The sequence below is a fragment of the Labrus mixtus genome, chromosome 13 (assembly GCF_963584025.1).
Source record: "Labrus mixtus chromosome 13, fLabMix1.1, whole genome shotgun sequence".
In the NCBI taxonomy this organism is placed as follows: domain Eukaryota; kingdom Metazoa; phylum Chordata; class Actinopteri; order Labriformes; family Labridae; genus Labrus; species Labrus mixtus.
Genome location: NC_083624.1, coordinates 20921855 through 20941638, shown reverse-complemented (window position 1 = coordinate 20941638; position 19784 = coordinate 20921855). Strand labels below are relative to the sequence as shown.

General features: G+C 37.6%; 3 protein-coding genes across 5 annotated transcripts in view; 1 reads left to right on the top strand and 2 right to left on the bottom strand.

Annotated features, from left to right (window-relative positions):
- Positions 1-458: 458 nt before the first annotated feature.
- Positions 459-8010, bottom strand: LOC132987228 (pyridoxal kinase-like). Its single transcript, XM_061054138.1, has 11 exons — positions 7769-8010; positions 6982-7036; positions 4732-4836; positions 4422-4505; positions 3952-3986; positions 3731-3816; positions 3550-3595; positions 3341-3452; positions 2843-2979; positions 2688-2754; positions 459-2343 (listed from the first exon to the last, which is right to left on the bottom strand). The coding sequence occupies exons 1-11, from the start codon at positions 7847-7849 to the stop codon at positions 2216-2218; spliced, it is 936 nt and encodes a 311-aa protein (XP_060910121.1). The 5' UTR covers positions 7850-8010; the 3' UTR covers positions 459-2215.
- Positions 8011-8674: 664 nt separating this feature from the next.
- On the top strand, positions 8675-16880 carry chpfa (chondroitin polymerizing factor a). Its single transcript, XM_061054121.1, has 4 exons — positions 8675-9179; positions 10143-10707; positions 12396-12578; positions 12750-16880. Exons 1-4 carry the CDS (start codon positions 8890-8892, stop codon positions 14010-14012), a joined length of 2301 nt encoding a protein of 766 aa, XP_060910104.1. The 5' UTR covers positions 8675-8889; the 3' UTR covers positions 14013-16880.
- Positions 16881-19612: 2732 nt separating this feature from the next.
- Positions 19613-19784, bottom strand: part of asic4a (acid-sensing (proton-gated) ion channel family member 4a) — a 77564-nt gene continuing 77392 nt past the window's right edge. For all 3 annotated transcript variants that reach the window (XR_009675601.1, XR_009675602.1, XM_061054120.1), the window contains one exon: positions 19613-19784. This exon is cut by the window's right edge. The gene's annotated coding sequence lies outside the window, so the exon portion shown is untranslated.

The following is a 19784-nucleotide window of genomic DNA, read 5'->3' as shown; positions in this document are numbered from 1 at the left end:
TTGCTCAAACTATCATATAGTAGTTCTCAGCAAAAAGGTCCACACATCCCTACTGTCCTCCGGTCACAGCAGACATATTGGTCTGTCTGGTTATTTGGGTTAATGCTGGCTATTCATGCTATGGATTAGGGTTGGGCTAGCAGAGCAGTCACCTGGCCCTAATCACATAATATATTGTGCATGGCATCTGACTAGTTCGACTTTTTTTGGGCTTTCATTTAAGCACTCTCTCACCTAGCATTCAATTATGTGCTTTAAATTAGTTAATAATTAATTATTTTGCATATTTTAAAATGATCCCTATTTATTACACGATTGATAAACTACAATGGATGATCTAGAGTACTGCTTCATTCAGATTTCATGTTTCAACAACAAAAAGTTCCTATACAATAAAATTATACATTTCTTTGGATACTTATCTTACAAACCTACAATAAAAAGAAACAAAAAAAAGGTTTCAGTAAAAGATCAGTCATTTATTAATTCTGTGTTGCTCCATATCAGAGCGGCAGCTTAAGGTTTGGCACTTGTCTCTCTATCATTATGTATGTGGATCAATTATTACATTGGTACACAAAAACATTCACAGCCTGTGTTTTTTCTTCGCAACCCTGTTAAGGCCAGTATACAGTTAAGTTTCTCATTACAACTCTTTTGCTGAGATATGACAAAAGTAAAAAATGAAAACAATGATTACTAGTAAATATATTATTGATTATCTGTGCAAATACCTCAATTTGAGATGTTTAAGACATGGACCTATCATGTTAAACACTGCTACTGAAAATCATTATACGAAAATTGATTAAACAAACAACTTTAAACAAAAGCTGTGGTCATGATTAACAGATGAACATTCAAGTTCAAATGCATTGATAGCTATACAAATTGAAAAAAAAAAAAAGTGGTAATGCAAATATAGGGACTACATATACACTGATCAGCCATAACATTAGGACCACTAACATTTATTGTTATCTCTTTACAATGGCACCTGTCAGTGAGTGGGATATGTTAGGCAGCAAGTGAACACTCTGTTCTCAAAGTTTATCTGTTTGGAGCAAAAGAAAAATCGATGTAAGTGTTGGACATGTCAGAGCATGTCCAACACTGCAGCTCTTGTGCAGAAAAGCTTTTGGAGCACTTATTGCTGGACAAGTTAATGGTGGTTCTGTTAGAAAGGTGTCAAAACAAACAGTGCATTGTAGTAAATGGCAGAGGCTGCTCTTAAAAGTGTCTATCAGTATTAAGAAATCAATTCATAACCATTTGAGTAATTTGGGCTTCAGTGTCTTGCTCACTATGACATGTGACCACAAGAACTGGAGCTCGAACCCACAACCTTCTTATCGACAGCCATGATGTGTATGGGGCTGTGTAGCTGCAGACCTGTCAGCAGGACCTTATGAGAGGGGGGGTCTTTACAATACTAGGTAGGTGCTCATAATGTTTTGGCTGATTTGTGTAAGTGGTTTGATGTTTTGTGGAAATTACAAAAAACTTCCCCACACCTCAAACACATCCAACCTGCATATAGTAGGTGTTTACACTTGACTTAAAGTATTTGAGACACACCCATGTATATTTATATTAATTTTAGAAAACATCCAATGCAGTAAAATTCTTGTGATTTTGACATTTAAAAAAATAGTTTGTACTCAGCTAAAGCTGCTAACATTTGAATTATCATTGTTACTTAGTACCACCTAAAACACAATTGTTTTGATTAAATCAAAGATACAATAATGATGTGCTTATAATGACTTGTGAGCATCACACTTGAAGTACATGTGACTAACCCTTACTCGAATGCATGCATCACTAGCGCACTTTTCTATTCAACAGAATTGAGATTAGTACATTTATATCAAGAAATAGTTTCCCATGTAAAAGGGTTATTCAAGTACACTTGCACTATTTTAAAATGTCCACTTAGTTGGCTATGGTGTTTTTCTTTGAATGGGAAATGTCTACATAGGCCATAGTACAGACACATATGGCAGTATTTTCAGTGTGTTAAGTAGAATGTACATAAAACCTAAACTGCTGACCCCTTTCATGAGAAGATCGTCATCTTCCTTTAGACATTCTGTAAGGCAGCGACATTTGAGAGTCTTAGATGGAAAATCCTTCATGAAACTGGTGAACCAACCTAAATGTGAAGCTGATTTGTACCAGCACAATGTTAATGGTCATGAGAATGTTTCTCTGTTCAGCGAGAAGACTTCTGTAAAACCTTAGCTTCCACTACAATGGCAGGATTCTCAATGTCGCCCTTGCTCTGAACCATCCTCAGCTCTAGCTGTGCAGGACTGGGCCTTTTCCCAGGACCAGCAATCTCTGAAAAAAGAGAAGAGCAGTTGAAATTGAAACAACACACTTTTTGGATTCTGGCTTGTTGGTTAACTCAGCATTTAAAAGGTAAGTCTCATCTCAATCTTCTTGTGGCAGTTATGAGAGCAAAGTGAGTGTCTTTTTTTATTAGTCATTTACTTGTACTCCATATTGACAATTGTCTTTTGAGAAAATGCAAGTGGTTTAATGTTTAACATTGGTTGTGTAAATATAATGTTAAGAGCAGAAGAAAGCAAACAGGATTCTTATATGTTGGTTTAGCAACTCCAAGATAAAGAAGAGAGAGACCACATGACTAAAGGAGTATAATAAATGCACACAAACCCTACCATTGGCATAAGTAATGGTCCTCTTAATGACGTGGTGCATGACTGAGACGGTCTTTTCACAGGCAGCCTGTAAAAAGCAGTGGGATGTAGTGATTCATTCATTAAGCAATATAAAAATGACACCTATTAGCTTTTTGATCATTCTTGTAACTGACCTTTAGGTCTTTAGGGTGATGGTGAGTCCAGGCAAGCAACAGGGCAGCAAACAAGTCTCCTGTCCCCACAAATACAGCATCGACCTTGGGGATGTCCATGCAGATTTTCTGACTGGTGTTGGTCCCATCTGCTTTCACTACAGAGAGGACACACATATCAACTGAACTCATTTTTCACACTGCTACCATCAGGCCATAGATACTGGATCATAAACAGGTACAAGGCTTGTTTTAAGAGACGTTTGACCCTGTTATTTATTCCCTGTTTGTCGTTATATGTGGTGCTGTGATTTATTGTGCTGTTATGTTAGAAGTTGTCCAGCAGTGGAATAAATCTGAAACTGGGAACAGTTAAGTCTGTCTGTCTGTCTGTCTATGTATACAATACACTTCTAAAACTGACAGGGAAAAATGTAGAAACTGCACACGGTATGATTCAATTTCTCGACAATAACAATCATATTGTTGGTTTGCTTCTGATGCTATTTTGAGGTTTACCTATTTTCTGGCTCCCAAGGGCAAGCAGAAACTGGTCCCCATATTTGGATGGCAGGTCTGTACTAGTCAGGACAACAGTATCAGGACCCATGGAATGAAGCAGGTCCATCACCTGGAGAGCAGAAATGATCCTCAAGCATACTACCTACTGTATTGGTGACATATGAGAAATGAAGTGCTGCACAGACAGAATTTAAAAGGATACTCACCTCAACAGCATCTGCCTCCGTGTTGATTTTCCTACCAGTTAATAACCTGTGATAGATGGATGTACCAGTGAGAGAGTCTTTCCAGACCTCCATTATGTACAGATATTTTTTCAACTGGAAATGTACACAAAATATCAGGATTATTATCAGATTTTGGTTATGATTATTTTAGTTCACTTACTCTGCTTCAAACTGGTTTGGGGTGAGGATGTCAGCTAGAGGCACTACTTTGTCTCTGTAAACTGGCAACAAGTACTCTGGAACGTACTGAAACAGACAACAGTTTGTTATGTTTAAAAACAAGGGTAAATACTCACAGTAAATCTAGAGTGAAATCTTTATATGTATAGGGTCTAGACCATACTCTTTGGTATAGCATTTACATTAATATAAAATGCTTACCATGGCTCCTTGGTCTCCCATTACAGGATCACAAACTGTGGAAAAGTAAGAATTTGCACATACAGTATATTTACAAATACAGTTTGATATTACAGACAAGTGTGTAAGAAATGTTTAGTTTCAATATTACTTCATTTGCGGATTCATTTATCGAGCAGATTCTAGGTCTGTCAACCTGTCACAAATAAGTGAGAAGTGACCCTCACTATCACCTCAAACTCAAGATGTCCTCATCAGTTTATTTTTCTGATCTAAAAACCTAATAAAACCTTCATACAGTTTAGAATCACTTTTAGGGAAAACATCAAGTCGTCATAACTGAGAAGCTGTAACTTGAGAATACATGTCATAAGTCAAGAGTAAATGAATATTTTTACAGATGCATGTTATTTTCTGTTGTCCTTAAACGTATTGATCTATCACCTAACCAACATGTATTCCAATTTGAAATGTGATAAATGTACACTGACCATATACCAGGGAGGGATTGGCATTCTTCAGCTCCTGAATAATATCAACTACCATTTCCAGGAATGACATGTCTCTGCTGTAACCTTGGGAACGTTTTAGAAGAGAAAGGAGAAAATTTAGTACTCCATTAAAGTCTTCAGGTTTATCACGGCAGGATGGTAGCCCACCATAACAAATTGATCAAATGAAAGACATGCAGTTAACATTCTTGTATCAACATATACATTTCATTGGGGGTAATGCATGTCCCTTCTCTCAAAACATTACACTTATATGTGGCTACTTTAAGTTTCTGTTGGAGAGACTTACCTGTGAGGATGTAATCATAGTGGTTCACCTTATTCAGTTTTATGCCCTCATACAACACATTAAGCTCCTCTGCAGTCAATACTTGGCCTTTCCAATGGGGGTAACCTAGGAATCAAGAGGCAGAACGGTGACTCAAATTTTCCAAGACTTTGAAATTGGAAACATATACAATAGTGCAAGTGTTGTACCTCTTCTCTTTTTCAGCGAATGTAAAAAACTGTCACAGCATTTTGTTTTCCTAACTCCTGATGTGTCAACCCATCCCCCATCTTCCTCTGCTGCGGTCCCCCTCCTCTGTGTTGTGTTGAGGGCCAAATGGGGCCTAATCAGTAACTGAAGGGGACGTCTATCCTGGCTGCCAATTTCCCCCTTTCTCTGTCCCCCCTTTTACCACTGACCTAAAATGTTCCCTTAAAACTGGCCAAACTACAAATGAGAGGAAGCACTGAAACTTTAATATTTTTTATACTGAGGCTCAAACTTCAGACAAAACCCAAACCTGAGTCAGTGAGAGGACGTCCTGCATTGAGACTTTAAAGAAAGCTTACAGAAAAGGAGTATGTGCTGTGGTTATAGGATGAAGTGAATATCAATGCCTTATAGAAAAGGGAATAAAAAGTATTTGTGTTGTTTACACAGTTACTAAACTATATGCAAGATTACACTACATAGTTACTAGATGCTTAACACTGATCACTTTCCTCTGAGGATGGAGAAAATGTAGCTGATTTGAGTCATTTCTGTGTCGAGTCTCCTGCCCCAATGGTGGAAGAAATGTTTTGCATTCTTTGGCACAGAACTCTCTGATTTTCATCTTATCCTCTCTGCAGGGGTAACAGCCAACAAGCAGAAACATCTGTTTTTCTTCTTTTTGAAGCAATATTTTTGTACTCCATTTTACAAAGACTATACTGAACTATATCTTGCTTTCATCAACTTATGTGTCAAATGAATGTTGAAATTACGATCTAAGGCTAGAAATTGACTGTCTAAAAGTTAATAAATTATTACATTAATTCAAAGTGACCTTAATTAGTTATTTTTAAGACACTGAATAATAACAAAGGCTGCATACAACATATTGCAATTATTTTAACAGTTATGGTTTTAATGTGAATTTTGCACTTCTCTTAAATAAAAATATATTGGACAACTATTTTTAAACACCTTGCAACGGCGTTAAACATGTTGCTGACACCGTGTCCAGAAATGGCTATTTTTGGAGTACTTACAGTTAATCAAATAATCAGTAGAAAAATAAAGGACTGCGTTGCCTTTGCATCTCTTTTAGCTCGCAGAAGAATATTATTGGAATGGAAATCACCATTTCTCCCCAAAGCTTCGGACTGGTTAAAAGGACCTCATGATGTTCTTAAATTTGGAGAAAATAAAGTACAACTTGTGGGGTTCATGTGAAAAATGTGTATCTTATATTATATAACAGAATTAAAGACACTACAGGACAGTTGATTCTCTATCTATGCTCTCTATAACAATGTAAGAAGGAAGGTGTTTTTTTTTTTCTATTTCTTTTTATTCTTTTTTGTGTTTTGTGCTTGTCTTTTCTTTTTGCCCCCTGGTCTGGTTATGTTATTGTAATTTATGTGTCTATGTGTGTGTGCAAGTCTGTGTGTGTATGGGCAGGGAGGGGGGGTATGTGTCATGCTACCAAAAAAAAAAAAATTGTCCTTAATGATTATTGTATCGTGATACCTGTCAACTTAATAAAGAGATATTGTAAAAAAAAAAATAATAATAATACGAGGCAACATAAGCCCTCTGACATTATGGGGTATCACGCAGTAAAACAAGTGAAGTCTCTCTTCCTTAGACATGCTTAGTGTTGGCTTAACAAACTAGTTGAGTGTCTGAGAAGTATATACTGTATATTCTGATTATTAATTTTCAAAGTATTTGTTTATTTGTTATATAATTATATTTTTTTGGCAAGATAGAGATTTTTGTGTGTACTAGTGTTTTTTGCTGGAAGAGCAAAAGACCCAAACAAAATGACTTCTAGTGGCCAAAGTCTACACAACTCAGGACTATTATCTACTGACGTCACATGAACCACTTCTCTAGTTCTTTATCAGGACAAAAGCCTCCCTGGCCCTTGTGCTATAACAATAACAATCAATTAATATCGCCATATTTGATAGAAAAGAGTAAAAGAGAAAATAAATTGGAACATAAATGAATCTACTTGTGAAACTGAAATAACATCAGGGTGTTTTGTGCACTAAGACTCACCTGTGTGATTGGAGAACTGCACAGAGTTGATTGAGTCCACTTCAAAGCCCAGCACCTTTAAAAAGAAAGAAAGAAGAAGTGATAAACAGTAGTGTCTGTTTAAACAAAGACCAATGACATCTATGTCATTTGAGCTTTTTGTTAGCTAGTTGTTACACATTGATATGAAAAAGAAACCACTGAAATACAAAAATCTAGACAACGTCAGAGTGTATTAGTGAAGGTTAAGTCTAAGGTCAAATATATTATTTCTCCAAGTTGAGTTTACTACTATCAATACAGAAACCATTGTAAAGTCCTTTACTAGCACGATGCCTTCTGTATGGAAACTGCTTTACTATGTGAACACTTCTTCACATAACATCCATTACACACAGTAAAAACTAATTCATTATAACGTGTGTGGTTGCACTGCTGTAGCCACCTGTAGATAGAGTCTGAATAACTGGAAGCGGAACAACATTTACATGTGACATTTCCGATCGAAAAGTGACGTTTGATTTTTTTTTTTGTATTTTAATTTAAACTCATTAGGTAGGCTGAAAGCTAACTTGGTTGAGTAAATTGTTGTTGTTTTGTTTAAAGAAAAATGGCCTATGTGCGGTTCCTGTTAAAACAGTTACTTAGCATATCTGATGTCACAATTATTTAAATTCTATTGTCATACTTCCAAAAGTAGATTTCCGTCGTAAACACACGTTTAAATCTACGTATTTCTCTTTTCATGCTACCTTTGTCTTTCTCTTTGGCTACACTGAGACATTTCAAGGTAAGATATATTTCTTACCTGTAATGGGAATGTTGCCGACTTGTTCCCGACGTATCCCCTGACAACATGACTCTGAATGGACAACACACGACACTCCATTACTACAATGACTGCGTTCAAAAACACCAAACAGATGTGCTCAGTCCTACAGCAGCATGAAATACTTTTACGCTAGAAGTTAGCATGTGAGGAGAAACTCCAGCATTAAATGGCAGAAGCGGCGCTGCAGCTTGTGACAGCTACCGTTTTTCTACAGGCAGCTACATGGGCAGCTAAACTGGTGCATTCACTGGCTCACGAAGAACGTGGGAGATAGCAGCTCCTATCCTAGTTTACATCACAATCTGACCTAAGGTAAAGGACCGTTTCACAATTGTTAATTTCTGCAAAGCAAAATCCGTTTCAAAAACGCTTATACAGATTTTCTCATCATTATAAGATTTCGTTATGTTCATACTTACCATATCATTTACAAATAATAATAATTTAGCCCATAAATCTAAAAATAACACAAACTTTAAAGGTTATCCACATGACTTGTCAAGCCTCAGATCAGCTTTAGATAATCTTTGGATTGTGTTTTTGCGCTGAACTAGAACTATCGTTTAAATATAGGCCTACTAGAACATTCATAATGCAGAAACAGATTTTCAAATCTTGTTAGAAAGAGTCCCAAAACATCTAAGAAACAGAATAAATAACATATAAGTGGCACTCTCAGTTCAATTTAAAATATTTACTCCACTATTACAATGACATCATAATAATCCTCGGCAGATAATCTGGATTAACACATAGTAAATAGACAAATTTGCTACATTTTATAAAAGTCAGTATGTTACTGTCAGTAGGGTTTGGTGAATATCCCTCCGCCAGGCGCAATCTGCGTTCATTCACTCAGTCTAGGAACTCGACCCGCCTCTGTTGCTTCGGTCTGGCCGGGGAGGAGCCAGGTAGCTGCTGTATTGACACGTAAGAATCCTGCGTACTTTTAAGGAAGAATCTAGGTCTTTTATCCTCAAGTTGAACATCTGGTTCGTCTTCCTCGCGTGTGACCAGATGTGTAGTTAAAGTGTTCGTAAGTAGAGGCTCGTTCGGATTGTTTCCGGGTGTCGTGGGACTTGACAGAGGTGTCCAACATGAGATTGTCGGCGTTCATTTCTGTCCTGCGGTCGGTCGGCCCGGTGGTAATCGGTATTTCTTTAGGCTTCACCTTGAGTTTACTGAGTGTAAGCTGGACTGAAGAAGCATGCTACTCGGACGCTAAGCAGGGGGAGGACATGACTTCGAGTCAAGATGGGCTGCTTAAAGGAGCCCGAAAACCCAACTCTATATCGACTGTGAACGAGGTGGAGTCCGACGAGGACTTTGATCCAAGGATAGTCCCATATAAACAAGTCCAACAAAGTGCGTCGAAGAAAGTTTTCAGGTACGCTGACATGGTCTATATAATGAAAACTCACCATCCCATTGTGCAGGACAACAGGCCGCAGTGTAGCTCATCTTTATGTGACGATAATTCAAAAGGTTTGTTAGTCTATAATGTTAGAGAGAGAGAGAGAGAGACTGCATGTCTTACTGGTTGACGTGGGAGTTTGCTCAGCAGTGAAAACGACGAATTAAACAGAAGTAAATCTTTTCATATGATGTCTTGTTTTCCCTCTACATCCTCATCTAACTTAATCAAACTGTCACACTGAGTGCAATAAAATGCAAAGCATGCAGCCTCACTGACTTTCTCCGGCTGGCCTTCTCTTCCAGATAAACTACATATTTTAGACCATAGACATAGAAGATAGACCTTGTATATGCATTTAAGACTTCACAATCACAGCGGCTGCATTCCGATGCAGTTGTGAGACAGAGAGTTTTCCCTGTGGTGGAAACATTTACTGAGTCATGGATATCATTTTAATGATGTATACCGCCAACATTCAATGATCTGATGATTAGAAGGAAGCAACTATCTGTTAGATGTAGCCCGTTTTCTTGATTAATTGTCTATTATGTTAATAATGTATAAAAAAAAAAACTAACTGGAAATCTTATTATGACAACCAAGAACCAAAGGTGATGTCTTCCAATGTTTTGTTGCTTTTGACACAATATCCATCAAGTTTTTCAGCAAAATGGCTTTGAAATGTTGGTGGACAATCATTTCTATTTAGTTTGGATCGTGATTTATTTGCTTCACTTTTTATGTCATTATTATTTCCCTTAATTACAAAGCTTATTAAGAAATGCACCATTACGATATTTATTCAAAAAGATGACATTTCTCTTTCAGTGTGAGACGCAGAATTGTTCCATGTTGCAAAAGTTTGTCTTCTAGTGTTTTGATGTATCTTTATATGCGACGCAGTATCAGTTTTTCCCTCGTTGTCTTTTTCAGAGCTAAATACATAAGCACAGAGTTGGGGATGCGAGAGCGTCTGTTTGTCGGGGTCCTGACATCTAAAAACACCATGAACACCCTGGGGGTAGCTGTTAATCGCACCATTAGTCACCACCTGGACACCGTGATCTTCTTCACTGGCATGCGCAACCGCAAAGTTCCTCACGGCATGTTCGTTGTCTCTCATGGAGACGAGAGACTGATATGGAACATGTTCCAGAACATCAAGTACATTTTGGACCATTACATCAACGAATACGACTGGTTTTACTTTGTCCAAGATGACGCCTACACGGGAGCTGACAGGATAAAAGTCCTCGTAGATCACCTCAGTATGGACCGAGAGCTTTACATGGGCAGTCCTGAGGAGTTCATTGGGGGAAAGATGGAGGGAAAGTATTGCTACGGAGGATATGGATACCTCCTTTCACGTACCTTGCTCCTCCGACTTCAGCCCTTCCTGGAAAACTGCAGAAATGACATCCTTAGTGCAAGGCCTGATGAGTGGCTCGGAAGATGCATCATTGATTATACAGACACAAACTGTGTCAGTGAATATGAGGTAAGTTGAGTTTTAACCTCAAATGTGCCCTTGATTACATTGTTGTTCACTATCATTAATTATTATTTCTTAGATATACTTGAACTATATATACATACATGTATTTAATTTTCATGGTTAAAGGGAAGGGTGTAGAGGAAATAAGATAATACAGTTAATTGATTGGTTCCTGTGCGGAGTTTATGAAACTCATACCGATGTCTCTATCTGACCATCAGCTGTCCTATGAAGTGATTAAATACATGCTGCAGACACAGACTTTATTTTTCATCTGGAAACACTGCTTATACGTTACAGGAAAAAAAAAATAAAAATCAGCAAAGACATAAGAGGCACCACTTTGTCCACAGGTGGTAGAGACAAACTGTGAGGAGCTTTAAAATGAATGATGAGCCACAATGAACAAAAATCAGAAATATGCCATCAGGGCCTTTTGTGACGTACGAAACAGGAGTGGTTCTCCTTCTTGACAACAACAAAAAAAATACATCAGTTATGACAAAAACAATCATTATTTGACAGCACTAACAACTAAATGATAGGCATATAAAACTGCAATGACATTCTAACATAGAGGTGGTGATTGTGTCAGAGTAGACTGCTAATATCCTTTAGCGTTTCAGTTTTTTCAAAGCTACAGCAGCATCTTTGAATACGAAAACAGGCAAGCAAATGACAGCTGAGTTCAGCCCTGCTTGGGTTCAATGGTGTGAAAATCCCATGTGGGTCAACATGCTCTGCTCCTGTAATGTCATTAACATTTAAGGTCAAACAAGCTCTGTGGAGCCATGATCTGTCCCAGTGCCCTTTCAGCCACAGTTTGTCTGTCCAATGCTTAAGCTTTTCGTCTTTATTTCAACATGTCATTACTTGGCCATTGGTTTGTTGTTACACGCTGTTTTTTGCTTCCATCTTCTCCTCCATGGCAATGACACAGACACCATTTTGTTACAGTGAGTTACAATACTGACTAGTATCCTTGGCCAGAGGAGCTTCAGCAGAGCCCCTTTTATAAGGGAGGGAACAAAAGTACCATCAGCCTTCAATGTATCTGTTAAAAGGAACAATGATGACAAACAGGCACAGCTATTGCTTCACTTAGTGTACCACAACAGGCGTTAAGCTGTCTGTAAATATTTGCAACCGAGTGGCCTTGCTGCTCAGTTAAGCAGTGTCTCAATTCCTTTTCTTTTAATAGCTTGATGAGATTGGATTCACTTTTTTTAATCACTCAAGCTCCTTAGGTGCCCACTCGGTTTTCAGATTAAATGACTGTGTCTGAAAGTGGGATTCAAGTGTTAGCCATTCACATTGAAAGGGTTCTACTTCAAATTCTTAACATGTACCGTTTGAACTTAATCATGCACTAAGCATATTGGTTAAATATTAAAAGGTATGCAATCAATTATAAAAGTATTTATTAAACCTCATATTCCCAGAACAAATTCATTTCCTGATAAAGAGCAAGGCTGTGAGAGGGGGAAAAAAACTACAGTTTTGATAAACATTGTTCTCTTCTTACAAAGTAAATCTTGGGGTTCATAGTGCAATTATGGTTAAACCTAGCCTTTGCAGTTAAGATTGGCGCAATATGATAGATAATAAGAGACTATGTAATGTTTGTTTTCATGAAGCAGCTGAGCATAACAACTAAGCCTCTCATGAAACGACCTATCTTTCTTCTTCAGGGGCTGCAGTATCACCGTTATGAATTAGGAAAAAACTCTGACCCCAGTAAAGAGCAGAGTGAACAGTTCAAGAGAGCTGTGGCCGTCCATCCAGTGTCTGACCCTGAACAGATGTACCGGCTGCACAGATACTTCACTGAGATTGAACTGCAGAAGACTTACGATGAGATCGCTAAGCTGCAGGTAAGCTGATTTCCAAGGGTCACAAACAACCGATGGTTAGAGTCAAAGTTGAAATCCTTCTTTTTCTTAGCTTACCCTTTTTGTACATTCAACACTGTTGCTCACAATTGAAGATCTGTAAGTTATGGGTTGGCAACTGTCCTGATCAGAACGTGTCTTGTGTTTCCACAGGAAGAAATAAAGAATGTCAGTGTAGTTGCTTTTGAGGGTAATCGAAGCGCCCAGTGGCCTGTGGGGATCAATCCACCCTTTGAGCCAAAATCTCGGTTCGAAGTTTTAAAGTGGGAATATTTTACAGAGGAGGAGATTTACTCTTGCACTGATGGCTCTCCAAAATGTGAACTGCGTGGCATTGATCGCTTGGATGTTGCTGATGTCATTGCCACGGCCATGGGAGAGTTGAACAAGAAGTACATGCCTGTCTTACACCTGAAGAAGCAGCAGCTCATAAATGGATACAGGCGCTTCGACCCTATCAGGGGCATGGAGTACACCTTGGACCTTCAGCTTGAGGTGGTTAACCAAAAAGGTCATAGCCGTTCCATCACTAAGCGGGTTCATTTGGTGCGACCTTTGAGTCGGATTGAGATCATCCCCATGCCCTATGTTACTGAGGCTACAAGGGTCCACATCATTATACCTCTTACTCTGCAGGACAGGACTTATGTCAACCATTTCCTGGAAGTCTTTGCCTCTAACGCTTTTGAAACTAGTGAAAATGCAATCCTTACTTTCTTGTTTATTTATGACCCAGTGGAGGCACAGCAAGTTAACCAAAATGATATATTTGCCAGTGTGAAGACTCAAATAAATGCATATGAACACAAATACCCTGCCGTAAAAATCCCGTGGATAAGTGTCAAGACAGAAACACCATCCCAGATCAAGTATATGGACATCATCTCAAAGAAGCACCCAGTTGACACGCTGTTCTTTTTAGCTAATGCCAACACAAACGTCAATTCAGAATTTCTGAACCGCTGCCGCATGAATTCCATCAACAACTGGCAGGTGTTTTTTCCGATCCACTTCCAGGACTTCAACCCTGATGTGGCCTATCACAACCAACAACGCCCTGTCACATTTGATCTGGTTAAGGATGCAGGCCATTTCGACCAACGGTCATTTGAAGAAGCATGTTTTTACAACTCGGACTACATGGCAACGCGCACACGCATGGTGGCAGACGTCCAAGAGAACGAGGAGATTCTGGACACTTTGGACGTCTATGACATGTTTGTGAAGTATTCCAGTCTACACGTATTTAGAGCAGTGGAGCCAGCATTGCACCAGCAGTACAGGTACCAAGCATGCAACCCACGGCTGAGTGAAGACATCTATCATAGATGCATGCAGAGCAACATGGAAGGTCTTGGTTCCCGATCCCAGCTCGCCATGCTTCTGTTTCAGCAAGAACAAGGAAATAGCACCTGAAAGCATCAGTGAAATTGTGTTCCTGCATGTTTTAAATGGATGTTTAAATCTTTGAGTTTGGCAAAGCATGGTGATGCAATCTGGAATCTGGGGTGAACAGGAGCAACACATGTTGCACCACACATAATTTAACCCTTTACTTTTCCCTTTACACAGCCCCACGTCTGAGGAAGTGATTACTTATCATAATCAGGTTTATTGCCAAGTACGTTTACACATACAAGGAATTTTTCTTGGTGTTTTGTTACAAACAGTAAACATAGAAGTACAATAAAGAAGTAATAGGCTATAAAACGGCAGCACTTCTACTGTCAAGGAATGTGACTGTGCCTGACATTCTCCACCTTTTGGTATGCATCAGGGGGTTCATTTGTTTTTTAAGGTTTTGTTTTTTTTACTAGACAAATAATGAATGCAGTATGTTTTTAATATAACCTTTCTTAAATGTTTACAATACTCGTCCATACAGATGAGTAGCTATAACCAAATGTTTTTGTTACTATTATGTTTCTGAAAGCTGTGTTTATCACTTTTTTTTTAACCACTAGGTGGCAGGCACTCACACTAGTAGAGTCCTGGTGTAGTTTTAGGTATCCTCCATTTCACACCCAGCCCTCACTGAACAACAAGAAGCTAATGTGTAAACTCTCCTCCTCTCCGCTTGTTCAGTTTAATTCAAACATTTACAATAATCGTGTTTGGTCCTGGAGAAAATGTCTTACCTTTTGATTATTTATGTTGTGGAGGAATCATGCAAAGGGTTCATTTTAAAACAATGCAGTTGGTACAGTTGATTTTAGTTTTGTTTAATGTCTAACAAATAGAAAATGGCAAAAAGCAACTGTAGTTTGTTGCTCTTCAGTGGGATCAAAGCACGATTTACACATGCAGTATATAGATTGTCATTTGATTTGAATGTTAATATCCAAGATATCGGACAAAATGTAGAGTTTACATATAAATATATATATTAGTATTAATGCACAGCAGGTAGTCTGTGCCTTCACATAATATGATTGAAACATTGTCCTTTTATATTTACTGATTTGAGTATGTACAAAAGCGCATTATTGTATATGTGCCTTCACACTGATGCAGCATATGCTGACTGAAATGATCTTTTTGTTACATGGTTTTGCAGTTCCTTCATTTGATGTACAGGTGATTTTTTTTCAGAAGAGGTAAAGTCTGTTACTCTGCTGAGAAAATTGACCAGGATGTGATTTTACCTTGAATTTTTTCAAAGGTGACCTGGTCATTTTCAGATCGACTATCCAACGACTGTATAGTGCCTCAAATATTGGAAGACGTTTTCAGAACAAATCTCCTCTCTTCAGAGATCATGGATGAAAACATGTATTCCAGTGTTTCTTTTCTCCATGAAACGTTGTTACATGAAGATTTATATGCAAGAGAAAAATGGGAAAGTCTTTTTAGTTTCAAATTATAACTTTATTATTATAGAAATGATTAAAAATAAAAATATGAGAAACATGTCAAAGTATAGCAGACCATTTTAAACAAGACAATATTTTTCAAATATTCCAAAGATTTTTGGGAATGTATTGTAAAAGATATCGTAAGTTAATCAATAGCATCATTGTACTCCATTTCCTGAGTTCACTTTACGAAATGGTTGCTTTCTACCAGAAGCAGTGCAGACCGATGGGAGTTGTTTTTTTCTTACATTTAATGAGTGGTACTTGGCACCAGAAAGTTATAAGTACGTTATAATGTGCAATATTACAGATCACAGGACAGGATAGATGTCTGAAGTGTGTGTGTGTGTGTGTGTGGGGGGGGGATTCTTAATTTCAAAGACATTGTTTATTTTGCAATTCTGGTCATGACATTGCATTGAATCAGAATGGTGCTTTCTGTCCAATGTAAACTTTATACACTGTATTTATTTTTTACAAGACCTTTAATGTCATTTGCAGACACTAGACACTTTCATCCATTCGCTTTAAAATAGATTAAATCAAGGCAAGTCCTTTATTTGACTCAAGTTTATGTTGGAAACATTTCATCCACAGTGGTGGTCCAGACAAGTGTGATTACAGACCATGGAGATCAAGTAGTGCCACCTTTTTTTGCAATCATTTCCTAACGCATTTCTTTGTTGACGAGAGCAGTCTTCACTGTGACAGTACTCCAGCTGTTGCACAAATGTTCAACTTGATTATTATTATTTTTTTACACGAGTATGATTAATAATGTGCAGAATTTTAAACCGAGTCTTCCAAAAACCACTGTGAAAGATGGCAGGCTGAGATTAAGATAAGAAGTCATTGTGCTTATGTATGCTTTCTGTGCCTAGTGTGGACATGAAAAGCTAAAGTACAAAGTTAGTGTTTTGGATTAACAACTTGTGTTATCAACACAGCCAACATTGATGAGTGGTCTAAAGAAATGTGTCCATCATTTATTTATCTGTCATTTCTCTATGAATCATGCAGAATCTGAATGCTTCTGTCCTAATAGAGGCTTTCGTGACATTCTCTATACGTGTTTGAATATTGTATAGACTCTGTTATTAAGCCTTCTTTTGCTTAATTTACACAGCAATCAATCAATACATACACATTATGTATATGATATATAATATATGGAATATATAGTTGGTTGTTGTTGTTTGGGAGACAAAAAGAAAACCTACTGTATCTTACTTTGTGGTATAAATCATGTTTCAACATAATGACAATTTGAAATGCTTTACATGGAATTCATATAGAATGAGTTATGCATATGTGTACTAGCAACACCAAAGCAATATATCTTGATTATTCAAAATTAATTGTGTGCTGTAATTCCCAATGAACTGTGAATGTTTGTAATTTTTAAATAAAGATTATATTAAAAGAAAAATCTTAAAGCTTTCTATAAAGAAGTCTATTGGAATTTTTATGATGGAAGCTGCAAAAACCAGTTTCTCCTTTAGGTGTCAGCAGAAGCGCACAGCTACCATCTGCAGCACAGGTCCTAGATCAGCAACCAAAGGCTTATTTGAGCGGCATTACGGAATAACACTTTTAACATCTTATCTCACTCTTGTTCCTAGCATGTATTCACTACCGTTAACATTCCTTTCCATGTCAGACTCCAGGTATTCCTCATGTCTGGGATGGCTAGAAACAGTGAAAACGTTACAACCTTAATTAGAGCTTGAGTTATTTCAAGGGTCCATATGCACTGCCCTTAGGCATGCTGTAAAGCCGCATAATAACAGAGCAGCCCACAGTTAATTGTAAGTCATTATTTTGTACTTTATTTTCAGTTAAATCCCAGGACTTTCTCCACACATGCTGAGAAGTTTTTTCAAGACATCTGAAGACTTTTAGGATTTGATTTTTTAGAGTATAATTCAATCAGAATAACAAAAAGCTTGAATTACCTTTGAATTGCCGCCAGGGGACAAATAAAGTCTATTGAATTAAATCGACACTAACAAGAATGTTTAAGAATCTTAGTTATCCAAACTACATCATCATAGATATATACCCTTTCAATATGCTTTTTTGTCTCAGCCTACCTTAGAGATGGCTTATTTCCTATTGTAACCTTGTAAGTTATGTCTCAGTGATGGCTCATTTATCAGTTGAAAGATTAATACCATTTTGACTATTTAAAAATGTTTAAAAACCTGGCGTTAGAAAGTCAGTTTGGCTCTGATTTAGGAGGCACAGATTTAACCAATCTAAAATGTAATAGTCGTTTTATTTACCAAATTTAACATTTATAAAATGTGTTCCAACAGAGGAAATAAAAACACAGTATGTACAAAATGTACAAAATGTAAGGGGTCTTTGACATCCCCTAGATGTCATTTCTTGTCAGATAAGGAATCAAATATTTACTTGTTACTTCAGGTCAGCTGTATGTATCACCACCCCCCAAAAAATAGACAGCTTTTTTGTCAGATAACATTTATAATAATAAGCAGAACAAGCAGCATTTCTTGGTAGAACCAGGGAGGTAGCTTGAGGAATGTCAAGTATGTGAGCTACATGTTGTCAGGCTGGGAAGTTGTCCCATCTGCTACAGACTTGTCCCTCACCGCACACACAACACAGACAAACTGCTGTTGTAAAATCAAATCTTTGCTTTTGATTTTTTTTTCTTTCTGGGATTTTGAATGCTTAAAAAAACAGAATGAATCGAGTTATGTTTAATTGTGCAGCATCACAATAATAAAAATAAATAAACCTTATCGACATTGACTCCAGCCTCCACCATTCAAACCAAAGTCTACAGTAAGAAAGCAGCCTGTATTCATGTCAACACACCAGCCCCTGTGTGACTTGGCTGAGGATAGCTACAATTATTGATGACAGAGAAGAAGATTGTTATGCATAGCCTGTACAGGATGCCATCAGAGACTATGATTGGGAACCTTTTGAAAATGTCAAAGTGACACATGATTATGAATATTAAACAGCCATGTATAGCCCATGATTACTTGACAGGAGGAGGGGATTTGACGGATAGAGGACAGAGGATTCACATTGTGAGCTACAGTGGTGTGGAGCCATAATGCAGCAACAGAATACATCCATCAAATTAACTGAAAAATTATGTAGTAGTTTGTCAACATGATCATTTGTAATGCAAAGCATTTCATAGATTTACAAGACAAGTTTGGGAATTAGGGGAAAGTTAAAGGCCTGTCAAAACACAAGGCTTTCAACAGACTTGTTTTCCCGCAAGTAAGGGTCAGACCGCCTTTATTCAAATGAGCAACAAATGGGAATATGATCTCACACATTTTAAAACATACTGAACCCAACTGTTGCTGCATCACAGTAGATGAGGTGATGGAGGGAATGATGATAGGCACCGCCGCAAGGATGGAAATATTTGCAATTTATTTTTGATTTAGCCGGTGTACCTTGTGTCACAGCTGTATCTGAAATAGATGCGACGCTTTTTGTACCCTTATTTCACGAAACATGTCCACAAAAAGTCTAAATCTACGATGCACTGATAATGCAACTAGTGAAAAATCTTGCAGGTCTGTGTTGATAACCATCTCATGTACTGTATCATTTCTGAGCCGGTATCTCTGAATGACTCCTTGCGTGATTATAAATAACGATGAACAAAAGGCAAAGCTAGAACGTGCAAAAGATTATGCAAGAGTGCCTGTAAAGAAGGTGACATCTAAGGAAAGTCCAGTGGTGAAGTTTTAACCGTTTGGAATTAGAGACCTATAATAAGAAGCCACATAGATTAGATAGATATGTGTAGTCATGAAACATTTGTCATTGTTCCATCAGAATGATGTTTATATGTTTTATTTCTACAAATGTGTCATTATTCTTTCATTGTTACAGAGGTTTTTGCGAATTGTTTGTTGGTCCTCTATTATTATCATAGTTGCTCAAGTCCTTCCTGATTCTGCCATCTGTCTGTCCAACTCTTTAGGTCTGACTCATTTTCATCTATATTTCTCTACCTGTCCCTCTTTCTGTCTCCCCCTTATATACCTCATGTCTGGTTCTGCTCAAGATTTCTGCATCTTGAAAGTTTTAGCTTGCCCCTTTAACACAGTTATAGCTAATGATGGATTTTATGAGGCCTCTGTAAATAACTTAAGAGAGAAAGATGGGTTTGACTTTATATATAAACTGTCATGGGTTACCTTGTTTCACTTGGATCTGAGTAGCTTTTTTTTTTTATTGAAATCAATTTTGATTGAATGGAAGTAACTTAACTTATCATTATTACGGGTCACATCATAACAAAGATGACAACAAACAATCACAGCAAAAA